The 27,884-nt window shown below is 35.7% G+C and overlaps 1 protein-coding gene across 2 annotated transcripts; it reads left to right on the top strand.

Annotated features, from left to right (window-relative positions):
• Positions 1-48: 48 nt before the first annotated feature.
• Positions 49-24,142, top strand: LOC121423589 (histone-binding protein N1/N2-like). Of its 2 annotated transcripts, none has more exons than XM_041618960.1 (14): positions 49-736; positions 1,139-1,252; positions 1,954-2,174; positions 4,005-4,529; positions 5,742-5,791; positions 7,180-7,256; positions 7,758-7,922; positions 14,496-14,553; positions 15,549-15,633; positions 16,738-16,823; positions 17,246-17,392; positions 18,840-18,902; positions 20,203-20,418; positions 22,760-24,142. In XM_041618960.1, the coding sequence occupies exons 1-14, from the start codon at positions 660-662 to the stop codon at positions 22,820-22,822; spliced, it is 1,947 nt and encodes a 648-aa protein (XP_041474894.1). In that variant the 5' UTR covers positions 49-659; the 3' UTR covers positions 22,823-24,142. The 2 variants fall into 2 exon arrangements, with proteins under 2 accessions (XP_041474894.1, XP_041474895.1); XM_041618961.1 differs by having other exon boundaries at positions 51-736; positions 20,227-20,418.
• Positions 24,143-27,884: the final 3,742 nt, after the last annotated feature.

Genomic DNA, 27,884 nt, shown 5'->3' with positions numbered 1-27,884 from the left:
TTCAACAGAGTTATCTGGGGGCGACACCTTTGTTATTCCTGTAGACGATTCGAGCCCGTACATAAACGTGCAAAACATTCATTGGAATTCTGAGGAGATCAAGCATCTTATTCTTAGTCTAACGAAGGCAGTTCCCTCCTGACGCTGATATTTACAGGAGTGATATCTTGGTCTTGCGACTTGGAGGGAATATTATTTTGACTTCATTGAATTGAAGTCGAAATATTATCATTTAATTTTGTTGTTGATTTGGTCTTTGTAACATTTTGCCGGCAAGAAAATACGCCGTGGCGTAGCCGTAGGCGGAGGCTAGCTCGAGCTCCCGACTCCTATTCTTAACCTAACTTCGCGGCCCGGAGCCTTTCTCAGGCAGTAGTTTGCCACTGGCAGAGCAGTAGGGGTAACCGTAAGCTGGGACATCTTTCTTCTTCTTCGAATGTATGAAAGTATCATTGTCGGCAGGTGGTCATCTTGACGAACTCCAAGTCCAACTCAAGTCTTCAATTATAGTTCAGAGACGAGTCAACTGAGAAAACTTGTTCAAACCACTCCTTATATTATCCCAATTAGGAAACGTTAAGCTTCAGCCTGGTTTAAGACGGTGCAGTGGGGAACATTTTTTCTTGAGCAGTTACACACAAAGTTTAGACTACACAAACATGCTTGGGACGGAAGAAGACAAACCTGGATCAAGTTCTGCTGCTGAAATCGAAGAGGTGGAACAAGAAGATGCCGGGTGAGCTGAGCAGCATTTTTACTTTTCAAAATTGGCATGCTTAGAAGTTGGAGTAATTTTATTAAAGATGACTGAAAGATTTTTAGCTGTCTCTTGCATTTATAAATCATCAACAGGTCGAGTTTGGCCTCGTAGTCAAGAAACTTATCATGTCTATGACTATAGGCCTAGGCCTAATGTTATTTAAAAATTATATTCTAAAGGTCAAATAGAATGACTAATTATGACAAATCAGTTGAGTATAGGGTCTAATAAATTATAAAATGATGAAGTAGCAAAATTAGGCAGGTTTCTTGTCGTTTGTTTGAATTGATACTTAGAGTGGTATTTGGTATTCAGATTTCATTTGTCAATTGAATTCTATATGATGAGTGACCTATTACATTATTTTTCTCATTTCAGCCCTGAAGATGTTGATGCTGAAGCCTTAGAATTGATGGGCCAGGGGAAGAGGAATCTTGTGGTTGGTGACCCTCCAGCTGCTGTCCAGTGTTTCCAAGAAGCCTGTGAACTACTGTACGATTTATCTTATTTCAGTAGACCCCCCCAAAAAAAAAATAATTAAAAAAACAAAATGGCTTATTGTTATTTAATCTGAAAGATCATCATTATTATCTAAAATGTATATATTAACATAATGAGACAAAACTGGTGGTAGGCCCCCTATGTTTTGTGCGTCCAAAAATTGTCTCTATCTTTTAGTTTTACACATTTGATGATTTTTTAAAGGAAACAAGACTAACAAGTAGTTTTGATTGATTGGTCATGCACATTATTCTAAGCCTTAAAAATGGTCTACTTAAAAAGAACAATTCCCTTGTATTGAGAAAATACTTTGATTACTCATTTAAAAGGTTGCAGAATGCACACAAATCAAAATATGAAGGAAAACATTCCTTTGAAATTCAAGAGTTTTTTTTATATTTTAGAGGTCTGTGATAGAATGATAGTATTCAGTTAAATCGAATGACTTTACTCCAATTTTTGCAGGCCTACCCTTATTATTTTATGGTAAATCAATTCAAGAATCAATTTTAATACATTAATTCATAAACATTACATAGTGAAAGTGTTATTCTTTTTAGTAGATAAATGTAACTTAATTTATATCCCATTGTTTACTGAAACTGGGTGGCCGTTATCGAAATCTATGGAAAATGAAGATTTCGGAATCCATTAGTTCAATCGTGTATATATCTTGCAAATTTATATTGCAGGTCATCTAAATATGGCGAGACAGCGGAGGAGTGCGGGGATGCGTACTATCAATATGGATGCTCCCTTCTCGAACTAGCGAGCATGGAGAATGGTGTACTTGGCAACGCTCTGCAGGGGGTCCCAGATGATTCAGCTGACTCGGCAGAGTCCGACGAAGAAGGAGGAGAAGGAAAACAAAGTTGCACTGGAAGTAGGGTAGAAAGTGCAGACCAGCTAGAAGGTAAAGTGGTTATTGGTATATCTTTATAGAGGATGGCTCAATTTTATTTTTCATTGGATCTAAAGGGACAGCTCATTTGCTATCTTGCATGTACATATATCGAGCATTAAATATATTTTGAAAAGAAGCCCTGATCAATTTAATCTTTACATCTTAATTAAATAGATAAAATGTAAGGTAAGATCAACCCACTCTTTAGAAATAAAGCATTGGATAAAAGCAACTGAAAGGAAAAGAGCAATTTGTAGGATTCACCAAAATAAGATAGATTTGGAAGTGTAGAATTAGCTGGAGGTGATAAATTACATTCCCTGGTATTTGGAAAGTCGGTTTACATTGTATCAATGGTCATTCACTGGGGATGATTGAATTCTACACTTGTCTTGGATTATCCAATTTGAATAGGATGCCATTTGCTTTGTCTATTAATAAGGAATCTAAAAGAATTTAAATTACAGTAATCTAAAGTGCTTATTGGGTGTGTCATTGAATTCTGAATTCAAGCTAAAGCTTCTTGAAACTATGGGCCATCTGCTTCTTTCTATTTAAACAATCAATTGCTTCTATTTAGACTAGAAAATACTCTCCTGAACAATAGGTTCAAACTAACAACATTTTTGCATACTTGGACGATTGTTCTCGACATCCAAAGAACTTGTTGAGTATTGTGACTTGTGAATTTAGGCAAACTGGATTCTAAATAGTTCATTCATAGTAACGGCTTCATAGAAATACCTCATTACAAGGTACAATTACAAAGGATCTTTGTGAATTTTGATAGTCTAGTTTAATGTTCATCTACATTCAAACATTCTTTTGCTTGAATACAAGATTTTCTTGGTTTCTTTGAACGATGAGATCTGTAGTTCGTGACCTTGATCTTTTCCTTGCTTGGAATCATTCAAGCTTTTAACATTCTTGCTTTCTCTTTGGCCTTGTGAAATGATGATTGCACAGTTTCACTTTTAGGTGGTTAATACCTCGGTCACATTTGCTCTACGGCGGCCGTGTGGTGAGTTGAAAACGGCCGTTTATACTATTTTTTACCAGCAACATATAGATAGTTTGAATAGAAATGAATAAAACGGCTGTTTTCGTCTCGCTGTAAGGCCGCTGTAAGGGAAATATGACTGAGGTATAAGCATGCAATTCTAGAATCTAACACTAATCTGTCTGTTTTCACATCTTTGGGAGTGTTATGCTAAGATTTCTTTTAATGGAATGTACATGTAAGGCTTGCTGAAGAAGTTTGATGTTGAAGATTCAAATTTCTGCCATGCATCCAGTATATTTTTTTTATAGATCGAGTATATCTTATGTACTGATTGCAAGCCAGAAATTTATTTCTATCTAATAGAAATAATAACTGTTAGAAACATGGAGTTATTGCATATTGTCATCTTTCGTGCAATATTTCTCATCTTAAGATATCTTTTATCTCGGAATTTGATATTGCCTCCTGACTCTATCTGTACAGGCAGTGGCTTTTGGGGAATTTTCTACTTTCAGTTTCAGTGCAGTATTAATGCAAGGGTATTTATGTCAATATGATCATAATTGATAAAAATAGTAATGAACAGTAATCTTTCCCCTATTGAGAAACAGAAACAAAACAAAGAAAACAAACTCAAATCAGAAATGCATGTGTCAATTTGAGTACTTAGGCTCATACGTTTTATACTGAATCTAAGCACCGACACAATAGACTTCTAATCTTCTCTGCTAAATCCAAAATTTCTAGGGCAATTGTATTTTAGAAGGTATAATCACTAAGCACAATTCCAATATAACTTTTCCATTGTCCAAACACTTAAATTATCTCTCCTTCAGCCAAAGAACGAGAAGAAGTGATACAGCAAGTTAAAGATGCCCTGGAGGCTAATATTGAAAGTGAAGAATCGGAGAAGGAAGATAAGGAAAAGGAAGGGGAGGGGGAAGAAGAGGAAAAGATGGAAGAGGGTGGGGATAACAAGAAAGAAGAAGCTACAAAGGAGAAAGACAAAAAGAAAGAAGAGGAAGGAGAGAAGAAAGATCAAGAGAAGGTTGTCGAAGAAAAGGATGAAAAAGAAGAAAAGAATGATGAAAAGGAAGAAGCTGCAAAGAAGGAGAAAGACAAGATGAAAGAAGAGATTAAAGAAGAAGAGAAGAAGGATCAAGAGAAGGTAGTTGGAGAAAAGAAAGATGTAGAAATGGAAGTTGAAGATCAAGATGCAAAGAAAGAAGAAGATAAAGAAAAGAAGGATGAAGAAAAATCTGACGAGATGGAGACTGAAAAGAAAGATACTGAAAAAGTAGATAAGGATGATACTACAATGGCAGAGAAGAAAGAAGATGAAGCCAAAAGTAAAACTAAAGGTATCAGAGTATGTTCATGAGTTTAATTAGGTGTTGATGTGTGTCAAGTTATGCAATTCACTTCTAACATCAAAATAAATGCATTCTAAATCTTGAAATCTGCTTTGTTTGGATTTAATTATGTAAGCTGTGAACTTGTGAATTTGTTTTATTTGCATGCTTGTGAAATATTGAGTTATTTTAGTATACAATTTTTTTGTCTAGCTTGATTAACAACAGAAATCAGAATTTTTAATCTCTCATGGTGATATATATTTTTTTAAAGGTGCATTTTAATGAATATTTTGTTGTATGTGCATTTACACATCCCCTTTCCTGCATGAAATAGCTTTGCTTTTTGTTTTCAGTGCTTGATCATCTTGTGTCACTTTCTTTGAAGAATAATAAGTTGTCTTTATTTAAAGCCAAATTTCATTGTCTGGTTTTCACTGCAAACTAACCCATTTCATCACACATCTATGAAAATCCAAAACTTTATCGTTTTTTTTAAAGATGCGTTGTAATATTATTAGAGATCATTAATGCCATCTTGGGTCATCACTCACAATCTCCCCTCGTCCCCATTCGCAAGATATTTTGGGGTTGACAATGGCTTGCATCTCCAAGCCATTGAATGCTCGGTAATTTCCATCGTCACTGTACCTATGGTAGTACTTAAAATGAAACAAATTACAATATCCATTACTTTGATATTGATAGTCTTATCAAAAAGTGCATTTGTGAACCTGTGATATTTGTGAAGCTTGTGTCATGTTCATTTCACCTTTCTGCGTAGTTTTCATACATTATGTTATTTGTAAAAGAATAATAACAGTGATTTTGATGAAGTAAAAATATGTATCATCTCAATGTCTTTAGTATGAATATGTTACATTTCCTGTGAATGAATTTTAAAGATGATTGATTTTTACTAATGTTGATTTCAGACAAATGTCTATTACCAACTTTTTTTTACACCTATATCTGTTTGTTTTAAATGCTTACTCTTGAACCTTCCTTCACTTTGCAGACATATTTGTCATGTTAATTTTACATTTTATCAAGAAAAATGGATACCTAAACTTGGAAAAATTTCCATTGAATTTTGACATTTAAATGAAACCTATCACAACTTTTCATAGCCCCATGTTCCATACACTTCTAGTAATGGAAATATGAAACTATCATAGGTATTTAGTAACAAGACACACACTACTTCTTTTCATTCTACAGATGATGATGAAGATGAGGAAGCTGCAGGACCCTCAGCAGATGGTGAACAGGTGAGTTAGGATATATACTGCCTCAGAAATGAAATTCTAAGGCTAGTATTCTGAACACAGGTTTAAATTAAACCATGGTTTAAAGTTGTGGGTTAACCATGGAGAGCCAATCGGGGCACAAATCCCTAATAACCGTACACATCCAATTTATTAACTCATTTGACATTCATATTGTTCATAATTGTCTGGAAATGATAACTGAAGTATTTTGATTTTTGTTTCATTATAAAAGCAAAAGGAAGCAAAATATTAAACATAAGAAATATACAATATAAACAATTTTTGAATTTTTGGCTCCCCATAAATCAGAATACAGGCCGAAATATCTTGGAAATATAGTGACCCATGGTAGTTAATACATACACAATTCAGCTTATAATTCAGTACAGGACACATTTCTATATTACAGCCTGAAAGGGAACACAAAAGAGCACCAACAAAAAAAAATCTTACAAGGCCAATGATAGGTATTGATGCTATCAATAGGGCAGTGACGGCCTGGGATTATTTTGATTTTGGCAATGACCAGGGCTAAAATTAATCCAAGACCGTGGCTTCTGATGCCCTCAGAAATGGCTCTGATGCCATTCCGAATAATTGTCGGCCAAAATAAGTTCCCTTTTTGGCCTGTGTCCTTGGTGCCCAATGGTTATTCGGGTAATGTGCCCCATTGAAAAGTACTATTGATGCTTTTCTCTCGCTGGCCTTAGATGCTTCCTAAAGTGAGCTCCACCTTCCTATCCTTTAAGTGTCCCTTTAAAACGAGGACACTGCCCCTATGAATTTGCAATTCAAGCCCTGTTTGAAACATGTTATTCATTTCAGGGAGAGAAAAAGAAATACATTACTAGCAAAAGTAAAAGTTATATATAACCCATTTGTGTATAAATTTAAGATTGTAAATTTAATTCTAAGATATCAATATGGCTCAGTAATGTAAAGCATTTTGAGAGTTGATTAACAAGAGCCATCATAATCAGGGAGCTGTATTGAAGTAAACATAGTTGACTCCGCTTTGTGATCTCCATGTTGCCTTTCTGAAGAATCCCAAAAACCTGGCTTAATTGATACAGTTGAATCACGATTCAGTGAGTTGTATTTAGAGTAGAGCTCATTAAAAGCAAATGCAAATCACTGAAGATAAAAAGATTGCCATGAAGTCTTTCTGAAGTACTCCCCAAGGAGTGGAAAATGGGCTACATAACATATACCGTTAAGTCTGACTGGGCCATTACTTATCCAGAATTCTTATTTTTCCAATATGTGGGTAATCATTCTGGATGATTCTACAATACCTTTGATAATCCTCTTTATTGAATGGTTGATTTGATTTCTATTTTTATCAGAAGTAAGCAAAAGTTGACCCTTTATTTTTTTTTGTTTTGTAGAAAGAAGATGGAGATGACATCTCAAACTTCCAATTAGCCTGGGAGATGTTGGAACTCTCACGAGTCATCATCAGCAAGTAGGTTCTTTTTTCTTGTTTATTCTATTAAAATGAAGTCTTGGATTTCTGCTAGTCAAACTTAGTGGGGTTATATTTTTGTATTGCACATAACTATAGATTAATATTTAGACACATTGTGATGGTAGTGTTGTCAAATTTCAGTCAATCAATCAACTCTGGCAGAATCAGTTGTATAAACAAAATCTACAAAGTTAACTTTGGGGTTTTTCACCAAAATTTAAGTATGACTTGGAGTTGCACTCAAACGTCTAGTTGCGTTCGGTATAAAATGCATGACTGCATTGGTCAGATCATGCCAAGAGGCCGCTCACTACTGTGTATCAATCAATAAGATTATGCATTGCATATCATGTACGCATCAATACTTAAGTTCGACGTTAAGTCATACTTTAATCTTTGAGAAACATCCTCCCTGGAGTTACACTCTGCAAAAGTTATAAACATTTGCTAGTATATACAAGAAATAAAATGAGGTTTTGTTCTTTGTTTTTTCTCCAGGAAAGAAGATGAAGAGAGTCAGATGAAAGTCTCTCAGATCCATCTCAAGCTTGGAGAACTAGGACTAGAAACGGAACAATACACACAGAGTATCGTAGACTTCAATGCCTGCCTTGAGATCCAGAAGAAGTACCTGGACCCAGAAAGTAGACTCATCGCAGGAACGTATCCTTTAAAGCAGAAACGAACCAGTAGCCTAATAGCACCATCTTAAGTTCTCAATTAGTCTTATAATATATGCCCACTTGAATGATAACATGCTAATTCACCACTAAGTCATTCACACCACAATTATTATGTTACCAAGTAGCAAAACAGGCTCCATGACACTTACTCCGGCGACAATTACTCCGCTGTAAATTCCACACACTAACGGAATAACCAACGTCAACCCTTGATTTAAAATGATACCCTATCCTAAATCTAGCCCTAAACCTAACATGAAACCCTATTATACCCTATATCTTAGATGAAATAAGCCCAGAGTAATGTCATGTCACTGCAAAACAAGTACTTTACTCTCTAAAACTGTTTAGTTTCTCAGTTTGCATAAAATAATAGGCTAATTCATTCTCCATATTTTCATTTATGATTATTTAATGAGAGACCACAAAAATTGTTGGGTCAGTTCCCTCCCCATTAAAGATGAATGCCATAACTAGGCCCTGTTTTACAAAGAGCTGTGATTGATTTGATCAACAACAAATATGGACGGCCTGTAACATTGACATCTATACTGCAAATTTGTTCAAAATATTTTCTAGATATGATGTGTATTCATAGATTAATTGTTTTCTTGACAATTTGGTGTGCTCTCTTTTGTTTACAAAGAACATTTTGCAAACTTTCTGGTGGAAAAAATTATGACACTGATGGATTTCCATAGAGGTACCATTGATTGGATGAATCGTAACTCTTTGTAAGATAGGGCCCTGGTAACGATCTCAAAAAGAGTTTGTACAGAATCCAATAAGATCACCACCCAAGTGTCTATATGTATAAATAAAAAATATGTGCCAAATATCTTTGGAAGTAAATGTGCAATTGATGAGAAATGAACAAAATAAGCTTGGAATTTCACTATAGTGTAATAATAATAGTATAATAATAATTCTAATATAATAATGATAATGATAACAACATTTATACCCAGGGTAGCCATTTCAGTTCCAAAAACTCTTCTCGGGTCTTTTCCAAGCAATACTCTGTCCCACATACAGTTATGCATTTCTCTGTTGGTGATCTTTAGACTCATCGGCCCATATTCGGAAGTCGGGTGTAACTGAAAGTCGGGTTAAAGTTTTGGTTTAAGTATGGATAGCCAATTGTTACATAAATCACTAACAGTAGAGATGTCATATTTCAGCTCATTTGACTCTCAAATCATTCATGATTGTCAGGAAGCATATTAAAATAGATGATTTTCTTCACCATCAATGAAAGAGCACAGTAAACATAAGTAACATACAACTTATGGATCCTTTATGTATAGAGGCGCCTAACAGGCAGTCCCTTTCTGAGCTCCAGAATATTTCTGATTTTGTCACATTATTATTGTTTGAATGCTATTTTTACTATATCAGTTTGTAATATATATCGTCAGGATCACCCTAGACTAGTTTGGATCTGTTTGATGGCCTACATTGGAAAATCTGTATGGATCTAGTTTTTGCAGTTTGACTTCATTGCTGAACCACCATTATATGCATGTCCTCCATGTATCTTGACTTTGGCTTTCAAGTTCACTCATCCACACCGTCCATTGTCTTCATCAATAGCTTCTGAACACAACAATGGAGTTGGTCAACTTGATAGCAATTGTCCTCATTGTGTCTACAATGGGAAGAAATGAAGTGGAGCCCTGTATTGGCCACCATGTACATGCATTCAAGTGCTGTTTTAAAGAAGGTAATTCACATACACAGCTGAAGTTCCTTGGAACGCGGATAGTATACTATTCTAATGCCACATCAACCTTCCAGCTTCAACTCTTGTTATCAGGAGATATTAGCTTGAACCCTGGACCAAGGAACTTTGATACCACCACGACCACCGATGAGTGTTACAATCCTAGTGACACGGCGAGAACAGAATGTAAGGTAAATCGACATGTATATGATGGAAATAAGTTACTGGAGATCAACCAGAATAGACAGTTTCTAAGAGGGTGCAGACTTCAGGATGGCGTTTGGGAGAATATATGTTCTCTCGGGATTGCCAAAAGGCAAAGGTTTCACAGAGGTAAGAGAGCAGGGAGAAGGAAGCAGAGGCATATCCCAGTATTGATAACTCCTCGTTTGCCTGTCAACAAAACCTCTAGATGTGGCATCAATCACAACAATCTGAGGAGGATACCCAGACACGATCCTAACATTCAGTCTGGTACAAAAGTACATTTATGGAATGCACGTTCTCTGAGAAATAAGGCTTTAATCACGTATGACTACATTCTTGAACATGATTTAGATATATTTGTCATCACAGAATCATGGCTGAAAGATGACGATCAAGTTATCAAGGGTGAATGTACCCCACCTGGATATACGCTCATCAACACTCCACGTAAAATTGGAAGTGGGGGAGGCATAACAGTTATCTTCAAATCTGAGCTCAAATTACAAACCCGCACTTTGGTGAATGAGTTTAGGACATTTGAGTGTGTCCATGTTGTGAACAAGTTATCGTCATCTTCTTCACTATTGAATCTGGTTGCTGTTTACCGACCGCCACCATCACCCACAAATGGACTGTCCTTGGTGGATTTCATGAGTGAATTTGATACCTTTTTGACTGATATGTATGTAATCCCAGGCAAACTAATTTTGCTTGGAGATTTCAACTTCCACATAGACAATCCTACTAAGACAGATGTGAATGGTTTTCTCCAGGCTATATCAGCGGCCGGCTTACATCAGCATGTTACAGGCCCAACCCACTCACGGGGACACACACTGGATCTTGTTTTCACCAGAGAATCTGAATCAATAATCAAGAGATGCAGCGTGCAGGATATGCTGATGTCTGACCATTCTGTAGTGAGGTTGGAGCTGACAATCCCTGTCAGTCAGCAAGAGATGATCACAAGAACATCTCGTAATTATAAAGCAATTGATAGGGACAGATTCAGAGATTCCCTTCAAACGATGACTCAGAAGTTTTCACAACATGAGGATACTGATCATAGTTTTGATTGGTACAATGATACACTGCGTGGTCTTATTGATTCCTTGGCTCCATCGACAGAAAGGACCTGTGCTGTACGTAGAAGAATGCCTTGGTACACCGGGGAGATCCATCTTGCTCGACGGAAAAGACGCAGAGCTGAAAGGAAATGGCAGAAAAGCAAGTCTGCAATAGATCACGATAGCTATCTAGTTGCAAAGCGTGAAACATCAAATCTGATCTGCAGGACAAAGATGTCCTACTTTCAACATGCACTTTCTTCTTCGGATACCAAGGAAGTCTACAGGACATTGGACTATTTACTGAACAGAAAGAATATGTGTCTTCCTTTCCATGACTGTGCGGAGACCTTGTGTAATCAGTTTTCTACATTCTTTACCAACAAGATTGAAAAGATTCATGAAAGTCTTGGGGATATCACTTCCTGTTCCGGGACCTCGATTGAATCTACACCGTTTTCATCATCTATGGTCTGTTTCGATCTGACAACTGAAGATGAGATATTGAAAATCATCAAGGGTTCTGCAAGTAAGTCATGCAGTCTGGACCCCATTCCTACATGGTTCCTGAAGGAAAACATCCAAGATCTTCTTCCCATCATAACCAAGATAGTCAACTCCTCGCTCTCATCAGGAAACTTTCCAGCGGCAGCGAGAACTGCAGTTATACAACCACTTCTCAAAAAGCCATCACTCGACAGGAACTGTCTTTCCAATTATAGACCTGTGTCAAATTTGAGTTTTGTTGGAAAGATCATTGAAAAAGTTGTATGTCGAAGACTTATGGATCACATGGCTGATAATGACCTGTTTGAGCAACACCAATCGGCATACAGACCACACCATAGTACGGAAACAGCTCTAGTGAAGGTGAAAAATGATATAATGTTTGCCTTAGATAAAGGTCATATGGCACTTTTGTTGTCACTTGATCTATCAGCAGCATTCGATACCATCGACAGGCAAATTTTGATATCTCGTATGTCAAACAGGTTAGGAGTCAACGGTATTGCACTCAAGTGGTTCAAATCCTACCTTGCAGACTGGACTACCAAAGTAGAAATAGGTGGGAAGTCATCTCAGTGTAGTGCGAGTTCTACAGGCTTACCGCAGGGGTCTGTATTCGGGCCGATCGGCTACTGTATCTACACCTTACCTGTAGGAGACATCGCTCGTCATCATAATGTCTTCTACCATACTTATGCTGATGACATACAGCTTTACGTAACATTTGATCCTAAGGTTTGCAGTGTAGATGAGGCAAAGAAGACTCTTTGTGCTTGTGTCACAGACATCTGTAGTTGGATGACTCATAACAGACTTAAACTCAATGAAGGAAAGACTGAATTTCTTGTCATAGGTTCAAGTCATAACCTTCGTTCCCTTAGTGATGTTAGCCTTGGTATTGGTTCTGCTACTATTGTATCATCCAAATCTGTTAGAAACCTTGGTGCTTACTTTGATTGTAATATGAATATGTTAGAACAAGTTAATCAATTATGTAAATCTGTCAGATTCCATCTGAGAAACATATCGCAGATAAGAAAGTACATAACTGAAGAAACTTGCCACAGTGCTGTTCGTTGTCACATTTTGTCCAGATTAGATTACTGTAACAGCCAATTAACATCTGTTCCCCAAGTGTATTTGAAGCGCCTACAAAGTTTACAAAACTGGGCAGCCCGTATTATCTTTAGGGTGGACCGACGTCATGATCGTGGCCCTTTACTTAAATCTCTTCATTGGCTCCCAGTAAAGAAGAGAATTGTCTTTAAATTACTTCTTTTTGTCTTCAAAGCCTTTAATAACCAGATGCCAAAATATATCAAAGATAGCCTTTCTTCCCATAGACCAACTCGCCCTAATCTCCGTTCATCTAAAGACCCATATTTGCTTGCCATACCCAAAACTCGTACAAAATCAGGTGATCGCACATTCAGTGTTACTGCTTCTAAAGAATGGAACAACATACCCACTTTCATTAAATCATCAAACTCTTCAGATCAATTCAAGAAACTTCTAAAAACATACCTCTTTTCCGATTAATTTCTTTTGAATGTATTTTTATTGTAATTATTATGTACTCTTGTTTAAACTTGTTTGTAAACGCTGTGATATAGTTAACTATGGAGAGCGTACTAAGTGCTAGTTATTATTATTATTATTATTATTAACTTAATAAAAATTTTGACACTTATGGCATTCCATAATTTTAGCACAGTTAGACCATGGTCTAAGATAACCCTGACTTATATGTGCCATCGATTTTCAGCTAAGATTTCATGATTTCACAGAATTAAGTTTATGTTAATTTAGTAGATCTAGATCTATGATAATATGGTGACAATTAACCTTGATTTTTAAAGTCTTTCTCATGAAATTATTATTAGGTGCAACTACGTCCTTTTACCTTTAATGGGGGAGCGAACTTCCCAACACTATATATGCTCGCTCATTGACTGTGTGTTATAAATATATGGTTTTGAAATATACCTTTTGTGATAACCATTACTTACTCAGTGAATATATTAAGTGTAATTTTATTTTAATAGCAAAACTCAAATATTTTAAAGGGAAAAGTACCTATTTTGCTAATTGTTAACATTATTATTCGGTATGAAACTATCAATGTATCGAGCAGAAAATTGGTGTTTTATTCAAGAGGGCTTGTATACAAGACTACACTGCCTATGATGTTGCATTATGGGTAGGGAACCTGACCAGATTTAGATAGTGTAATTATAGCATATCTTTATTAAAGCGACCTTTCATTGAAAAATCATGGAGAAATTAAGGCTTATCTCAGAACAGAGAAGGATTCAAGTCTTTCACTCGGCTGCATGCCTGGTGGTGTTATGTAATAGATGCCGGCATGTCTGGGAGGTCTATAGGAGAGCAATACTTAGTAGACTAACCAACCAAAAGTAAACTGCTTGTTTTCACTTCGAAACATGTAACTTCGCAGTGGTTATTTATATTGGTTTAGCAATCAAGAGACCTGCTATGAGTCTAGAAATTGGGATTGTTGGAAACTGGAACTGCGATGATCCAAAGTAAATAACCATCACGACTTCGGTCAAATTCGTACTGTCCATACTTCTATCGTATTAGTCCGACTGGTGCTCATGACGGACGGATTATATTATGCAAGTCAGTTGGCCTTTTGCAAATTTCGTGTCGTTTCAATTTCCCAATGATTTGTCAGTTGCTGGGCCCTTTAAGGCCCTATCGGTACTGTGACCAGTCCAACAATGTTGCCGTTATGAATACAAGTACTTGGAATCCTACAAGAGTTTAAGCATAGTTTTATAACTAGGCTATCCTGGGCATTGTTCCTTGGCAACATGGATCATGCCCAGGCAATTATGGAAGTCTACAAATTTTAAATTTCCCCCAATGTTTGGGGGAGGGATGTCAACCAACTCAACTAAAGTAGTATGTAATTTCATTCTTAGATATGCCTTTGTTCTCCTCGGAGACCTTTGCACTAAATATCTAACTCAATGAATAGAAGAACATTGATTTGCAAAATATATTCCTTGACCAATCGTTACAGGCATTACAACCTTGGTCTTGCTTGCTCATTTGACCAGAAGTTTGATGAATCCATAGAGGTGAGTTCTGATTTTCTTTTAAAGGTCAAGTCCACCCCAGAAAAATCTTTGATTTGAATAGAGAAAAATCAAACTAGCATAATGCTGAAAATTTCATCAAAATCGGATGTAAAATAAGAAAGTTATGACATTTAAAATTTTTGCTTATTTTCAAAAAACTGTAATATTCACACCCTGATTTGTATGCAAATGAGGTCGATGACATCATCCACTCATTATTTCTTTTGTATTTCACTAAATGAAATATGAAATATTCAGATTATCATATTGTCGTGTGAAATCATGTTTTATTCCTCCATGTAATTACCATTGATTTCACATTTTGTGTTAAAAAAGAGGCTCCTTTTTGTCAATTTGGTAAAGATTGAAATATTGGTGGTGGTGGTTTTGATATTTTAACCGATTTCTAATAAAGCATGAATGCTTGTAAGTAAGCAACCAGAGAACTGTCGGCTGAAGGTCCTCTCTGAGGGACCTGGTAATGAGGATTAATGCCATACCAAAGGGCACTAGCGCACCAAATGGGAATTAAACCTGGGTCACTGGAATTCAAACCCCCTGCTCTACCGACTGAACTATTGCGCCTATTCAAGCAAAAGAACTAAAGGAACAATGTGTGACATCGACTTGTTTGCATATCACTGAGTTGTACATGTTAGTATTTTTGTGAAAAATAGACAAAACTCTTTAAAGTGTCATAACTTCTTATTTTTCATCAGATTGTGGTGAAAGTTTTAGCATTATGCTTCTTTGATTTTTCTCTATTGATTCAAATAATTGTTTTAGTACACTGCATTTATAAACTCAAAATGTTACAACTTAACCCAGAGCTGTTCTGGACCAGCAAGTTACTGAAAGTAAAGAGCACTAGCCATTTTAATCTTTGAACAAATTCAAAATTATTTTAAAGCAGCTGTTTAATCGTGCAGTCCGAGTGTCTATTAGTATATTTGCAACAGTTATATAATTTTCACATTCTTTTTTTTTTTTTACAGCATTACAGAAAATCCAAACAGCTCATTGAAAAGAGACTAGAAAGTCTAGAAAAGAAAGTTTCAGAAACGGAAGGGAAAGGAAAAGGTATGTATATTTTATTTCTTTTGTGTTTTAATTTGTTTTATTGCACTGGCTCTTTGTTTGCATTGCAAAACGATCAATCATCAAATTATTTTCTTGATTTATATCTGAAATACTGTTGCATAAACCTGTTACATGGTATTTCGATAGGAGAAAGTGAATACCTAGTAGACATCCAAACACACTCTAATTTATCAATACCTTCTGAACAAAAGCTTGCCAGAAACTTGTCAGACATTGCAACAAGTGATGCATTCAAACTTGATTGATAAATGAATGCATCATTACTAGCTAGGCTCGTAGGGAAAATTAAATGAGAATTACAACAGGCGTGTTGTTTATTTACATTAGACTATTTACCTATTACTAGGTTTGGCACACTTAACTTGCCCAATGTAACAAAACGTGTTACAGTATTCAATTAACATTCTATGCTAGTATAATACAATGTCTCCATAATAGGATAAATGAATCATTTGTGTTTAGACACCTCACAATGATTTAAGCATTGAATTGTAATGAAATATTGTATGCATGTTTTTTTTCTTGCCTGCATATTTAAACAGAACATAATATCCTGTGTGTGGGGCTGTACTATTTGTTGGAAGCATCATGTATGCCAGCTATCAGAACAGCTAGAAACAAAACAAATAATATCTCCAGTTTTTTATGATATTGGTTAAGAAGGTATTGAATATTATGTATGTAGAGTTTCAACAAAAATAATTTGATTTATGTGGTTGAATTCAAGGTCAAAAGGTCATTGTATTCAAACTCGCTCCTATGTAGAAAGTAATTTGTTATAAGATAGTTCATCTTATTCCCTTTTCAATGATGCCACTTGCATAAACTTTGGAACACCCTTACAATGCAAGGGCCATTAGGAAATGGGAGACCATACCCATATTGACTGATAATGCAAAAATGGGCATGTCATATCGTGAAAACCATAAGGTGCACAGCGCTAAAAATCAAAATTTTGGCTATTATGTCAATTACCCTAAATACCAAATTATTGCTGTTGGGTGAATTGACACTAATTCAGAGTTGTAAAACCTTTAAATTTTATATTATAGTGGTTGATGACAATGTGTTTTCTTTGCCCAGAAAAAGCTGATGAAAAAGACCCCATAGTCTGTGACCAGAAGGAGATTGATGAACTCAAAGAACTGCTTCCAGACATTGTTAGCAAAGTAAGTCATCCCAAACAAGAAATTAAGGGGCATTCATGCACAAGGGAGTTTTTTTCTTCATACTTTTCACACACTAAAAAATCATGAGATCTTGCATGAAAAAATAATGCTATTATGAAAATATTTATATTTATTATATTTCCTGTAAGAAATTTATTGAATTCATATTACATGGCATATTGGAGGAATTGCTTGTTTGTGATGTCACAAAACCAAAACTTAAAAAATCCTAATCTCTCTCATTCTCTGATGGATTTTCATAGACCTTCACCAATACTTTTCTATATTTTTGTGCTTTTATTAAAAAGAAACTTATTCTGAGCGTGAACTTCCCCTTTTGATGATAGATTTGAAAGGTGTTAGTAAAATGTGATGGACTTCTGCATAATTGTCGTAATTTTTTTTTATATATTTGTAAAAAGCTTGAGGATGCTAAGGAGATGAAGCTTCAGGCCGTAACGAGCGACGGAGCAGGACCCAGCTCTTCTTCTGGTTTTGCCGCCGGCTCCTCTTCTGGTTTTGCTCCATCATCCTTTGCCCAATCATCATCAGCACAGCCAGTCCAGCAGGTGAGCTATCATGGTTCTCACAGTCATGGAAAATCCTGGAAAAATTTGTGGTCATGGAAAGTCAGGGAATTTGGAAAATTTGTGAAAAGTCATGGAAGTGCATTTACCTCTTTGCTATGGCAGCTTTCCAGTTTGTCATGTCTCGCAACTCTCATACTCTATTATAATTGGTGTTCATGATTTCCATTTTCCCAGTTTTGTGACGTCCCAAATTCTACATAACTCCCGGGACATCATGGGACGCCATTGAAAGCGGCAATTTAGTCATGGAAAAGTCATGAAATTCTGTTTTCAAATTTCTATGGGAACCCTGGTTTATGTACACAAAGGACAGCGATTGATCGCACACTTGATTTTTAAGATTGATTGTACATTGTAGTCAGTGCAATTAATCATAAAACATGCTCTACGATGATTGCTAAGCTTTCTGTCATGGGCTCCATTTTGGGGTTAGCCCATAGAGACAAATGACCTGTAATATCCCAGGGATACCTCTTTTCAGACTAAAGTCTGAATTTAGACACTTTCAATATATTTTCCACCAAAGAAGACACCTTTTATACTTTTTTTTTATCAAGACTAAGCATCTTTTAAAGTCCAGATATTCCAAAACATGGAGAATTTTTTTTTGTTGTAAATCACGAGGCACCAACAAATTAACAGAGGGTTGTCATGTCATGAATAACTTTTTGATATCCTTTTGAAAAGTGAATTCTTTCATATGGACCTCGTAGAGCGCTCCACAATCCAATAGATTGCTTTCTTAGGACATTTCAGTTGCTTCAGTTTCGTAGGCTATTCCAATTTATGCATGCAACTCTCAGCTACAAGAACCTTGTAAAAAGATCTATTCGCCCACACTTATATCATCAATCATGCTCACTGTTTATAATCCAGTCTGCATAAATTTAGTGTTACTAAATCAGGCAATCCTAATTTTATGATAATGAAGTGGGTAATATGATATCAGGTGAAAGAACAACTTATTATTTTAGAGTTGCTTTAGTGAGGTTGTTTTAGGATCATTGGTCACTGAACACAATTATCATCAATTTATAGGCCCTCATTTTGAAGTCGGTTAAACTAATAGCATGCTCTACCTCTATGATAAGGTTGTGAGAAGCTGAAAATATCAAGTTTGTTTAAATTATTTTCTTTTGTTGATTTTGGTCTTTTCTCACGTATTGAAGGTGAAGAAAGCAATGTCAGTTATTACTTAACAAATTGAAGGATTTGAATGTCAAGTTGGCTGTTAGATTGAACTTGTACGTGTACTGTCAGAGATTTTTGTCAGTTAGATCAAAGTTAGAATTAAAAAAAAGGTTCAGTATACGGGTCATAGTGTTGAAAAAAAAAGTATTTATAACGTTTCTTTGCTCTCCAACCTTACATACTGGTTAGATATAAAGTGAAAATATTTAGACATATTCAAACAATTTTTTTTCAGATTGCAGTGAAGAAAGTTGAGAGCGTGCCAGTAACAGACATCTCACATCTCGTCAGGAAAAAGGTTTGTATATAAAGAATACACAAACAGTAACCCCCCCATCAAAATATATTTTTTTAATGGAAAGGTGAACTAAACTTTGGGTTATTTCTGGGGAGAGCTTGCATTTCTTGTTATGTTTGAACAGACAATAGAACAGGGGAACGTTTCATGAAACATTTATTCAGTGATTTTCACTGACTATTGTTGTAAGCTACCGAAATTCTGGCATCTGATTGGCTGACAGGAAATCAGTCTATGAAAAGCAATGACTTAACTGTTAATGAAACATTCCCCGGACAGCATTCCAGGAAATTTTGTGTCGGTTATTTGTGACTTGAAAGCGTTTTTGCATGCTCTTTGATAAACGATTGTGTTCTATATTTAATGTTGTTGTGGATTGTTTCTCTCATTTTGTTTATTGATCATGGAATGTGCTTGATATTTGGTCGATATTTTATTTTATAGAAGTGAAGATTTTTATTCATTAGTTGTAAAATAAAATTTCAGTTTTAAATTAGTTGTGATTTTTTCCCCATGAAAAGTTGAAGGCATTGGGCCTGATGAATACTTGTCTTCATAATTCAATTCATTATGTAATCTGCATGTGTGTTATATATACTCATCATATTTCATTCATTCATTCATTCCTTTGATTAATTCATTAGTCTCATTCATGCTATCCTTCATTCTACCTTCATCATGTCATCTATTTGGAATCAGAAAGGGGGAAAAATAGGAAGTCCATGTGATATGTTATGAAATGTCTTGGCCCAGATGTTTTTCTTCAGGCTTTCTTTTTCCAAGTGGCATGATGTTTGCATTGCTGTGTTATCGATCATCTTTTACTAGTGTGATTGTTAATATTGTTTATATTAGGCCTAAAAAGAACACAATTATGTTGCCCTCATGAACCCAAATAAGAAAGTTGGGACAGTCTTTTTCTGCACGTAGAAAATTGTGCAGGTGATGTGCAGTCAAACATGCTTTTTTAAAAGCCATTAAATACAAATTTGACCTAAATATTTCAAAAAATCTAAAATTATCTCACAGAAACTTGCATTTTTATTAAATGGATTTGTTAAAAAATAAAAGAAACAGCAACCCTGGTTTTTTCACATTTTATGGTTGGGTTGGATGAGTGCAACATGATTTTAAAATTTTTATGTATATTTATTAACATTACTGGTACTACCATTTATGATTTACGCTTCTAATCTTAGCCATTCATTTCCTCCACCTTTCTTTATCATTCATGTACTAATGCATTGTCTGTTCTGCTGTCTGGCCTTGTTCTTCATTGTATTAACTGTAAACCTGACAGAATTGTTACAAACCACCACCACAGAGAAAACCGGAGGAGACCGATGATGCCGCAGCCGAACCCAAGAGAAGCCGACAGGAGGAGAACGGTGGTGACAAGCCAGCCGTCAATGGCTCTGGAGATTCTGCTGCTGTCAATGGCAACGGTCACATGGCTAATGGCGTGATGAACGGCGACATGAACGGAGACAGCAAACACTCACCGGAAAAGCCATCTGTGAGTATCAACGATGCCGTTATAAGCTTCTGAAATAGTATCATTTGATTGTCTCAGAGCAAATGTGACAGAAGTTTGGTATTTCAATGTGAAATGAATGCCAGAAAAATTCAAATGTTCAGATATTATAGATTTTCAAGTTCAAGAAGTTGAATATCCTATGCTACTCTGATATTTTAGAACCTGATTTGGGATGGAATTTTGTTCTTGACAAAATACTGAAATTTAAAGGGGAATGAAACCCTTGGAACAAATGGGTTTGTGTGGAAAGAGAAAAATCAAAGAATAAGATCATAGAAAGTTTGAGAAAGATTGGAGAAATAATGAGAAAGCTTTGAGCATTTGAATATTGCGATCACTAATGCTATGGAAATCCTCACATTGGCAATGCGACAAATATGTGTGCTATCACATGTGAACAACTTCCCCTTTGATGGACTATAAAATACCCCCCAAATATCTCTCTATGCTCTTTCTTATGGTGATACAAACTGTTTATTCATAATATATTTGAAAATCTGTATTACAAACCCTCCTATAGAAAGAATTAATGATCTACTGATAGATGTAATAAAATAGGCATTTTAGGTGAAATATATACAAAAGAAGTGGGAAAGTTGTTCACATGTGATATCACACATCTTTGTTGCATTGCCAATGGGAGGATCCACATTACAATAATGATCTAATCTTCAAATGCTCATAACTTATCTGTTTTCACAAAAGCTATCTTGTTCCAAAGGTTTCATTTTCCTTTAAAGCCATTTGGTGAGAGAATTTCAGTACTGTATTTCAATATAAAATTAATGTCAGAAAATGAAAATACTCAGATATCATAGATTTTCATGTCCATGAATTTGAATACCCAAAGTGTTACTCTGATACTTAAGCATGTGCAACTGTCACTGGATCATGAGTAATCTTACTGGTTGAGTGCAGGCAAGCCCACCTCCATACTAGTTGAGATTCACTATCCACAACAAGCAATTAAAACATCCTTTGAACCTGAAAAACGGAATACTGGCTTGAAGTCATGTGACTTGAAAAGCAAGGGTTTTAGATGTCAGGTGACCTTTTAAAAAAGAGGTCATCATAAACTTAAGCTTATAATTTTATTGATAAATGGGTTTCATTTTCAAGGTTTTAGCATAAAAATGGCCAAAATTTACTACCCTACCAAGGAGGCTTGTGAGATAATACATGGCGAGTCTTATACGGACTATGTGTTAGCTATTGGTGAATTTTACTTCTGTCAAAGCAGTAATTTTGAGACGTTAGTTTGGGAAATTACATGACATCAGCTGGGCTAGGCTGGGTTACCATCAGAGTAAGGTGCCGCTGGCATGGCTGGGCTCGAATCATGAGAATAGATTATTTCATGTATGTATTAATTTTGCCTATAAGCTTGACATCTGCAAATAATGTAAGGTGAGAGTGACTACCGTGTCAAATAAAGAGTTCGAATGGTTAAGATATACTGTACATTTCACTATAAGGTACATTTAAAGGTGCACAATCCTCTGATTCAGAGGGCGCTGCTTGACATATGGCGCACTGGGGATGGCGCCAGCTACCCATTGACACCAACATTATCATGTTATACGGTGCACATGCAGATGCCCAAGTTATGTCAATTCTCAGTTTGCATATGCTTCGGCTGCTGTTTAAAGATATTGGCAGGTTGGCTCCGCCTCCTGCTGCTGTGTGAAGTGACGTCAGCAGGTATTTAAACCAATGCTGATGTAGCCAAAAGCAGTGAAGCGTATGTGTTCGCTGTGAATGTGTGCACGTTCTGCGTGACTTGCTGATGAGTGACAGCTGCATGGAAATCGCGTCTTATGATCTTCGTAATGAAGATGGCAGCGAGTACACATCCATCCAACAGTGCCGGCCATCGTGCACCTTTAAAGCCAAACTCTCATTTTGGAAATTAATTTTAATCGAACCACCATTACTTCATATAAGCACTTAATTTGGCGTTTGGTTCAGAATAGTCATATTTGCAGGGATGCCAGTTTTCAGGCAAAAGCCTGAAAACAGGCTCTAGCTTTTTATTTTCAGGCCATAGTTTTAGCATTTTTGTGTACAAAATATTGTATTCTAGGTGATTTTCAGGCCCTCTGATCAATTCCAACTGGCATCCCTATATTTGGATACTGAAAATAGAATATTAATTTGAGCTTTCTTGTTTGGAAAAAGCCTTGTCCGTTTTAGTTTTCCCAAACTAAGGTTTCCATGACATTACGACAACTTGCATCTATCTTTGCTTTTATCTATCATATGTTACTTCTACCATGATTTAAGTAAATTTATTTCATCTGTGATTCTCTCATTTCTTCAGGAGATCAAAACCAAGAAGTTGGTACCAGAGGGAGAGACTCCTGCTGCCATGGAAACATCTTGAAAAGATACAGGGAAAAATAGTCTCTGTACCAAAAAAGCCCCTGTAGGGAGTTGAATACAAACACATTCCTTGATTTCTGTTTATTTCTGAACAAACCTCAAATAATGATCATGAATATATGATTTTATTTCTCAATGCATAGACAGTGTATTTAATTTGAATACAGAAGTTATGGATCCATTATTTTTTATGGTAAGGCCGATATTTGTCACTGAGGAAATGAATTATGAATATTATGAACACCTTATTTGAGTAGTATCCAAAGTCTCTGGAACATTTTATTTTTCATTGCATGGGCAATGAGTGTTTTTTTAGTCAAAGCTGATGCTATTAAATTTTGTTATGATAAGGCTGATATTTGTCACATAAGAAATTAATTATCGATATTAAGACCACTTTACAGGAGTATCCAGAGTCACTTGAATATGTAATTTTCCATTGCATGGGCAGTGGGATTTTATTTACGTAAAGCAGAGGCTTTTTATTATTTCATGCTAAGGTCGATGCTTCATATTGGTAATGAATTATTACTATTGAGAATACGTACAGAGATCCTTCAAGATAACTGATGAGTTGATGGTTCTTTGAGTAATATTTAACTCCTTTGACGGGGTAAGGACCAAATGTCATTTTGTGAAGTAACAAAAAAATATGTATGGAGATGAGAAAGGGAGAAAAAATCTCAAATCTTTTATGTTTCAATAATAAATACTTGCAAGAAGTAGCAACAGAATGGAAGAGCCATTTATACACTTTTGTAATAATTCATCAAGCATTTTGCATGGAACCAAAGTCAACTTTTATGGCAACAATCCTAAAACGTAGGAAAAACTTGTAAATTATTTTTGTACATTTTGTATAGTTTGTGTTACATTGTATGCATCTCTGTTAACTGCTTTGTGTATGTGTATGTAAAATAAGCCATTGAAAATAAAGTTTTCACCTTTAGAATTTTTGTATGATAATGCTTATAAAAAAACAGCACAAGTCAATATTAATTGCTTTGAAATTGGGTTATTTAATCATAATGACAAGAAAGAAAAAATATTATTTTTAAGTTAAACATAATTATGTATTTGAAGATGAATAGCATTAAATGCTTTCAGAAATTGAATAGGTCAAAAAGATTTTGATATTTCAAGAAATGATGTTTGTGGCATCTATTTGTGATTTTAAACTGGAAAATGATGAATGTATTCAGGAAACAATATTTGCTATGATTTCATAATGATAAAATATCATTTTGTTGCATAAGTTAACCAGAAGATGTATCTCGATATGTTGTCTGTCATTTTCTATGTTGAAATAAAAACAACGTACAGAAACATTTGTGGACTTGTGGTTTGTAAATGACTCGGTAAATGAATTAGCTGTTGGTGATTCCAATTTTTCAGGTGAAAAACAATTTTGATTATAAGGAGAATTGCCTTTTTAATAATCGACACAGTTGGTGATGATCAGGGGCTGATCCAGGATTTTCCTAAGGGGGGGGGGGCACATTTTCCGAACAAAAATTTTACGAGCAAAAAAAGAAGAAAAATGCTTTTAACCACATTTTTTTTCAATTCAGTATTTTCCAAATTCATTAAAAAGAACAAAAGTATATATACACATAAAAAAAATAAATCACATGAAACAAAGCAAAGGTATCAACAAAACATAAATGAAACAAATAGTGGTAATGATAAAATTTATGGTTGGCACATAATCATAAAAAATATAGATCAAAATAATGAATGGAAATTGGGCATGCACAAAAAAGCCATAAAAAGGACATTTCGTCCACGAAAAAGTTGAACAAGCAAAAAAAGGACTCCACTTTCAAAGGGGGGGGGGCACTTCTGTTTTAACGGCATGTTTTCATTCACAATTTTAATTGTGCCTCTCAAAAGGGGGCTGTTCCCCCCCCTGGATCCGCCAGTGGTGATGGATGTAATGATGGTGATCTTTGTAGTGATGAAGATTATTATGGTACTGGAGATTATGGTTCTGAAGAGTTTGATGATGGCAGAATGACAATGGTATTGAAGGTGGTGATGATATTAATGATTATCTTGGTGGTGTTGGTGAAAATGATTGTGGTAGTGACGAGGATGATTGTTGTGATGGTGATGATGGTAATGACCATGATTGGTATGATTAGGATAATGACAGTGGTGATGATAATCATATGACTGTTGTGATGTTGATGAAAATGGCGAGGATAAGGTTCTTGATGGTGAAAATTGTGATGATCTTTTTTGTCAATGGTGATGATAATGATGATAGGTATGATTAGGATTATGACTGACGGTAATTAAAATGATGGTGATGAATAGTGATGGTGATAGTGGGGGTGATGATGGTTATGATATCAGTGATGGTGACGTTGCGGGTGGTGATGATGGTGATGCCGGTGGTGGTAGTGGCAATGATGAACATGGTATAGAAGATAAGGATGGTGATGACAATGGTGACAGATGGGAGTAAAGGCTGGGAGATCTAAATTCACAAGGCCAATATATGATCATTTCCTTCTGTATACTTAATACACATTTGTACCCAAGACCTGCAAATTGTCGGTATCAACTTAATTGGCATTTTTGTCCAGTTCTTTGAAATCATTGATATTGATTGACAGAGAAGCACTGTTCAGGAGCCCGTAACACAAAGCTCAGCAATGATCGTAGAACAAATTTGACTGCATTGACTACAATGCCTCCAGTCAATTGTGAAAATCAACCGTACGATCAATCGTTATGCTTTGTGTTGCGGAGACCTGGGTTCTGTTTCCTAAAGATTTGTTCAGTTAAAATAAATGCTCCATTTTTATAACAAATTTACTTCCAGTCAGTCAGATTGAAGGATTTCAGTAGTTTTCAATTGTTATTTCATATTTGTTTTTAGTTTAATGAATTGGGCCTGAGATGTCTGTCAAAGAATGACAACTTTTCGGTTCTTAGAACAGATTGGGGTAACTCATTTACCACAAGAAAGGTCAAAAGTTGTGTAATGTAAATGCTAAACTTATGAACAGTTTGATAAAACATGGAATCTATTTTTATGGGGTCCCCATATTTAGTCAATTTTTCTATGGATATTAAAGGGGAAGTTCAACCTGACAAAACATTTGTTGTGAAAATATGACATATTGGTGAATGGTTGAGAAAAATCCATTTAAGTTTAAGAGAATTATTAAAGTTTCGAGTTTTTGTTTTATGATGTCATAAGAAAAACTGTCTCATATGTTATGTAATATGAAATGACTTAATTTCATTTCTTAATGGTTCAAGGATTTATTTTTTATTTTCTTTTTTAGGAGCAGGTATGAAATGTTTTTTGTGTTGATATACTGAAGGTACAATTAAAAAGCATTTTCAATTTTCTTAGAATTCATTGATATTTTACCACAAGATATGTAGGAAAGGAAATATGTCACAAATCAAATACAGGTAATCAAGATTCTAATAACTTTTTTATTCTTTGATGGATTTTCCTCAAACTTTCACCAGTATATAGTTTTTCTGCTATTTTTATAATACATTTTTGGTCAGGGTGAACTTCCCCTTCAACCTTTTTTCATGGATTTTTTTAGATAAGCATTAGAGCAATTTTGAATACCTTGGAAGTAGCCGCTCATGACCATGTTACAGTCAAACACAAGTTATATGCTTACAAGTCCATTACAATAAGCGTTCTCGGTCAGTTAGACTTGCACTTGAGTATTTTAGATGTTTCCAAAGGCAACTCTGCGGCAGGCCCCAGCTCCAGGAACGTATTAATTCTGGAGCTCATGTTGTATTTCATTCAGATGTCACACATTTTTTTCTCCATCCTTTTCTATTTCTCATTCTCTATCCCTCCCAGCCCATTGTCTCATCCCTGCTTATCATTATCTTTTTCATGTTTCTTTTGCTTACCCCTTCCTGTAATCTTACTCCGCTCTTCCCCTTGTGCCTTCTCTCCATCTCCCTCACTCATTCCCCTTCCCCCCTTTTCTCTCTCCTTCCTTCTCTTCTCTCTGGTGGGGGCACGACAGCTCAGTGGCAGAGCAGGGGATTTGGATTCCGGCGACCTGGGTTCGATTCCCACTTCGTGTGCTAGTGCCCTTTGGTAAGGCATTTATCCTCATTACCAGGTCTCTCGAAGAGGACCTTAAGCTGTCGGTCCTTTGGTTGCTTGCTTATAAGCATTCATCCTTTTCTTAGTAATCAGTAAAAAAATCACCTCCATAAACTTTTCCCCGACTCCCTCCCCTCTCTCGCACTCTTATCATTCTCTCTCTCCCTACTCCCCAACCCTCTCTCTTCTCATTCCATAGTCTTTTCAAACTTCCCCTTCCTCTTGTCTTACTTCTACCACTTCATCTTTCTTTATATCCATCCTAATAATAATCTAAACGGGCGATTGGTCAAAACCAGTCATGTGAGCCTAAATAGTTACAATCACTGTCACAAAATTGGGAAAAATATTGCCATGAATCCTGACATCCGACATCACCAGCCAAGAAAAGTAAGTACCCCTGGCCATAGATCTTGTCACAGAGTGCCTGTACACTCAGTAATCAACTTTATCAAATTATTCCTCAATCAAAGACCGGGATTCCTTATTGGTTTATTCATTCAATCATATTTCCTATAGGTTGTATTTCATAATAATGCCTGTGATGGATATAAAATAAATATATATGGCCTTCAATCAGAGGTTTGGTGAAACTATGGTCCTCGCAGTGACGCAAATGCAAGTGTATGCGATGATGGTCGCATTCTGCAGTCACTTCGGGAACCATAGTTCCAACCACCTCCTCTAAATGTCACACCATTGCATATATAAGAATATTCGCTATTTGTTTTGTACAGCACCTCGGAAGCTAGCGAAAATATGAATAATCAAGTTTTTCCTCTGTTCATGTATGAAAATAAGAGAGAAATTTTCGAAACCGAAAGTAAAGTTCCTCAAACGCTACAAATACAAAGGTGACAATTTTGACAAAAGATGGCACCAATATGATTTCTTTTATATTATAATGTAATTCAATAATTAAGCACATACAGTTTTAAACAATTCCAAACAGAATTTAGAA

Source organism: Lytechinus variegatus, chromosome 11 (assembly GCF_018143015.1).
Source record: "Lytechinus variegatus isolate NC3 chromosome 11, Lvar_3.0, whole genome shotgun sequence".
Lineage (NCBI taxonomy): Eukaryota > Metazoa > Echinodermata > Echinoidea > Temnopleuroida > Toxopneustidae > Lytechinus > Lytechinus variegatus.
The sequence above is the reverse complement of the archived record's forward strand: the minus strand, read 5'-3'. Positions and strand labels throughout refer to the sequence as shown.

Coding starts and splice junctions, on each gene's coding strand:
- LOC121423589 (XM_041618960.1), top strand. CDS start 660: ATGCTTGGGACGGAAGAAGACAAACCTGGATCAAGTTCTGCTGCTGAA. Junction 1,253..1,953: donor CAAGAAGCCTGTGAACTACT/GTACGATTTATC, acceptor TTTATATTGCAG/GTCATCTAAATATGGCGAGA. Junction 7,923..14,495: donor AGTAGACTCATCGCAGGAAC/GTATCCTTTAAA, acceptor CAATCGTTACAG/GCATTACAACCTTGGTCTTG.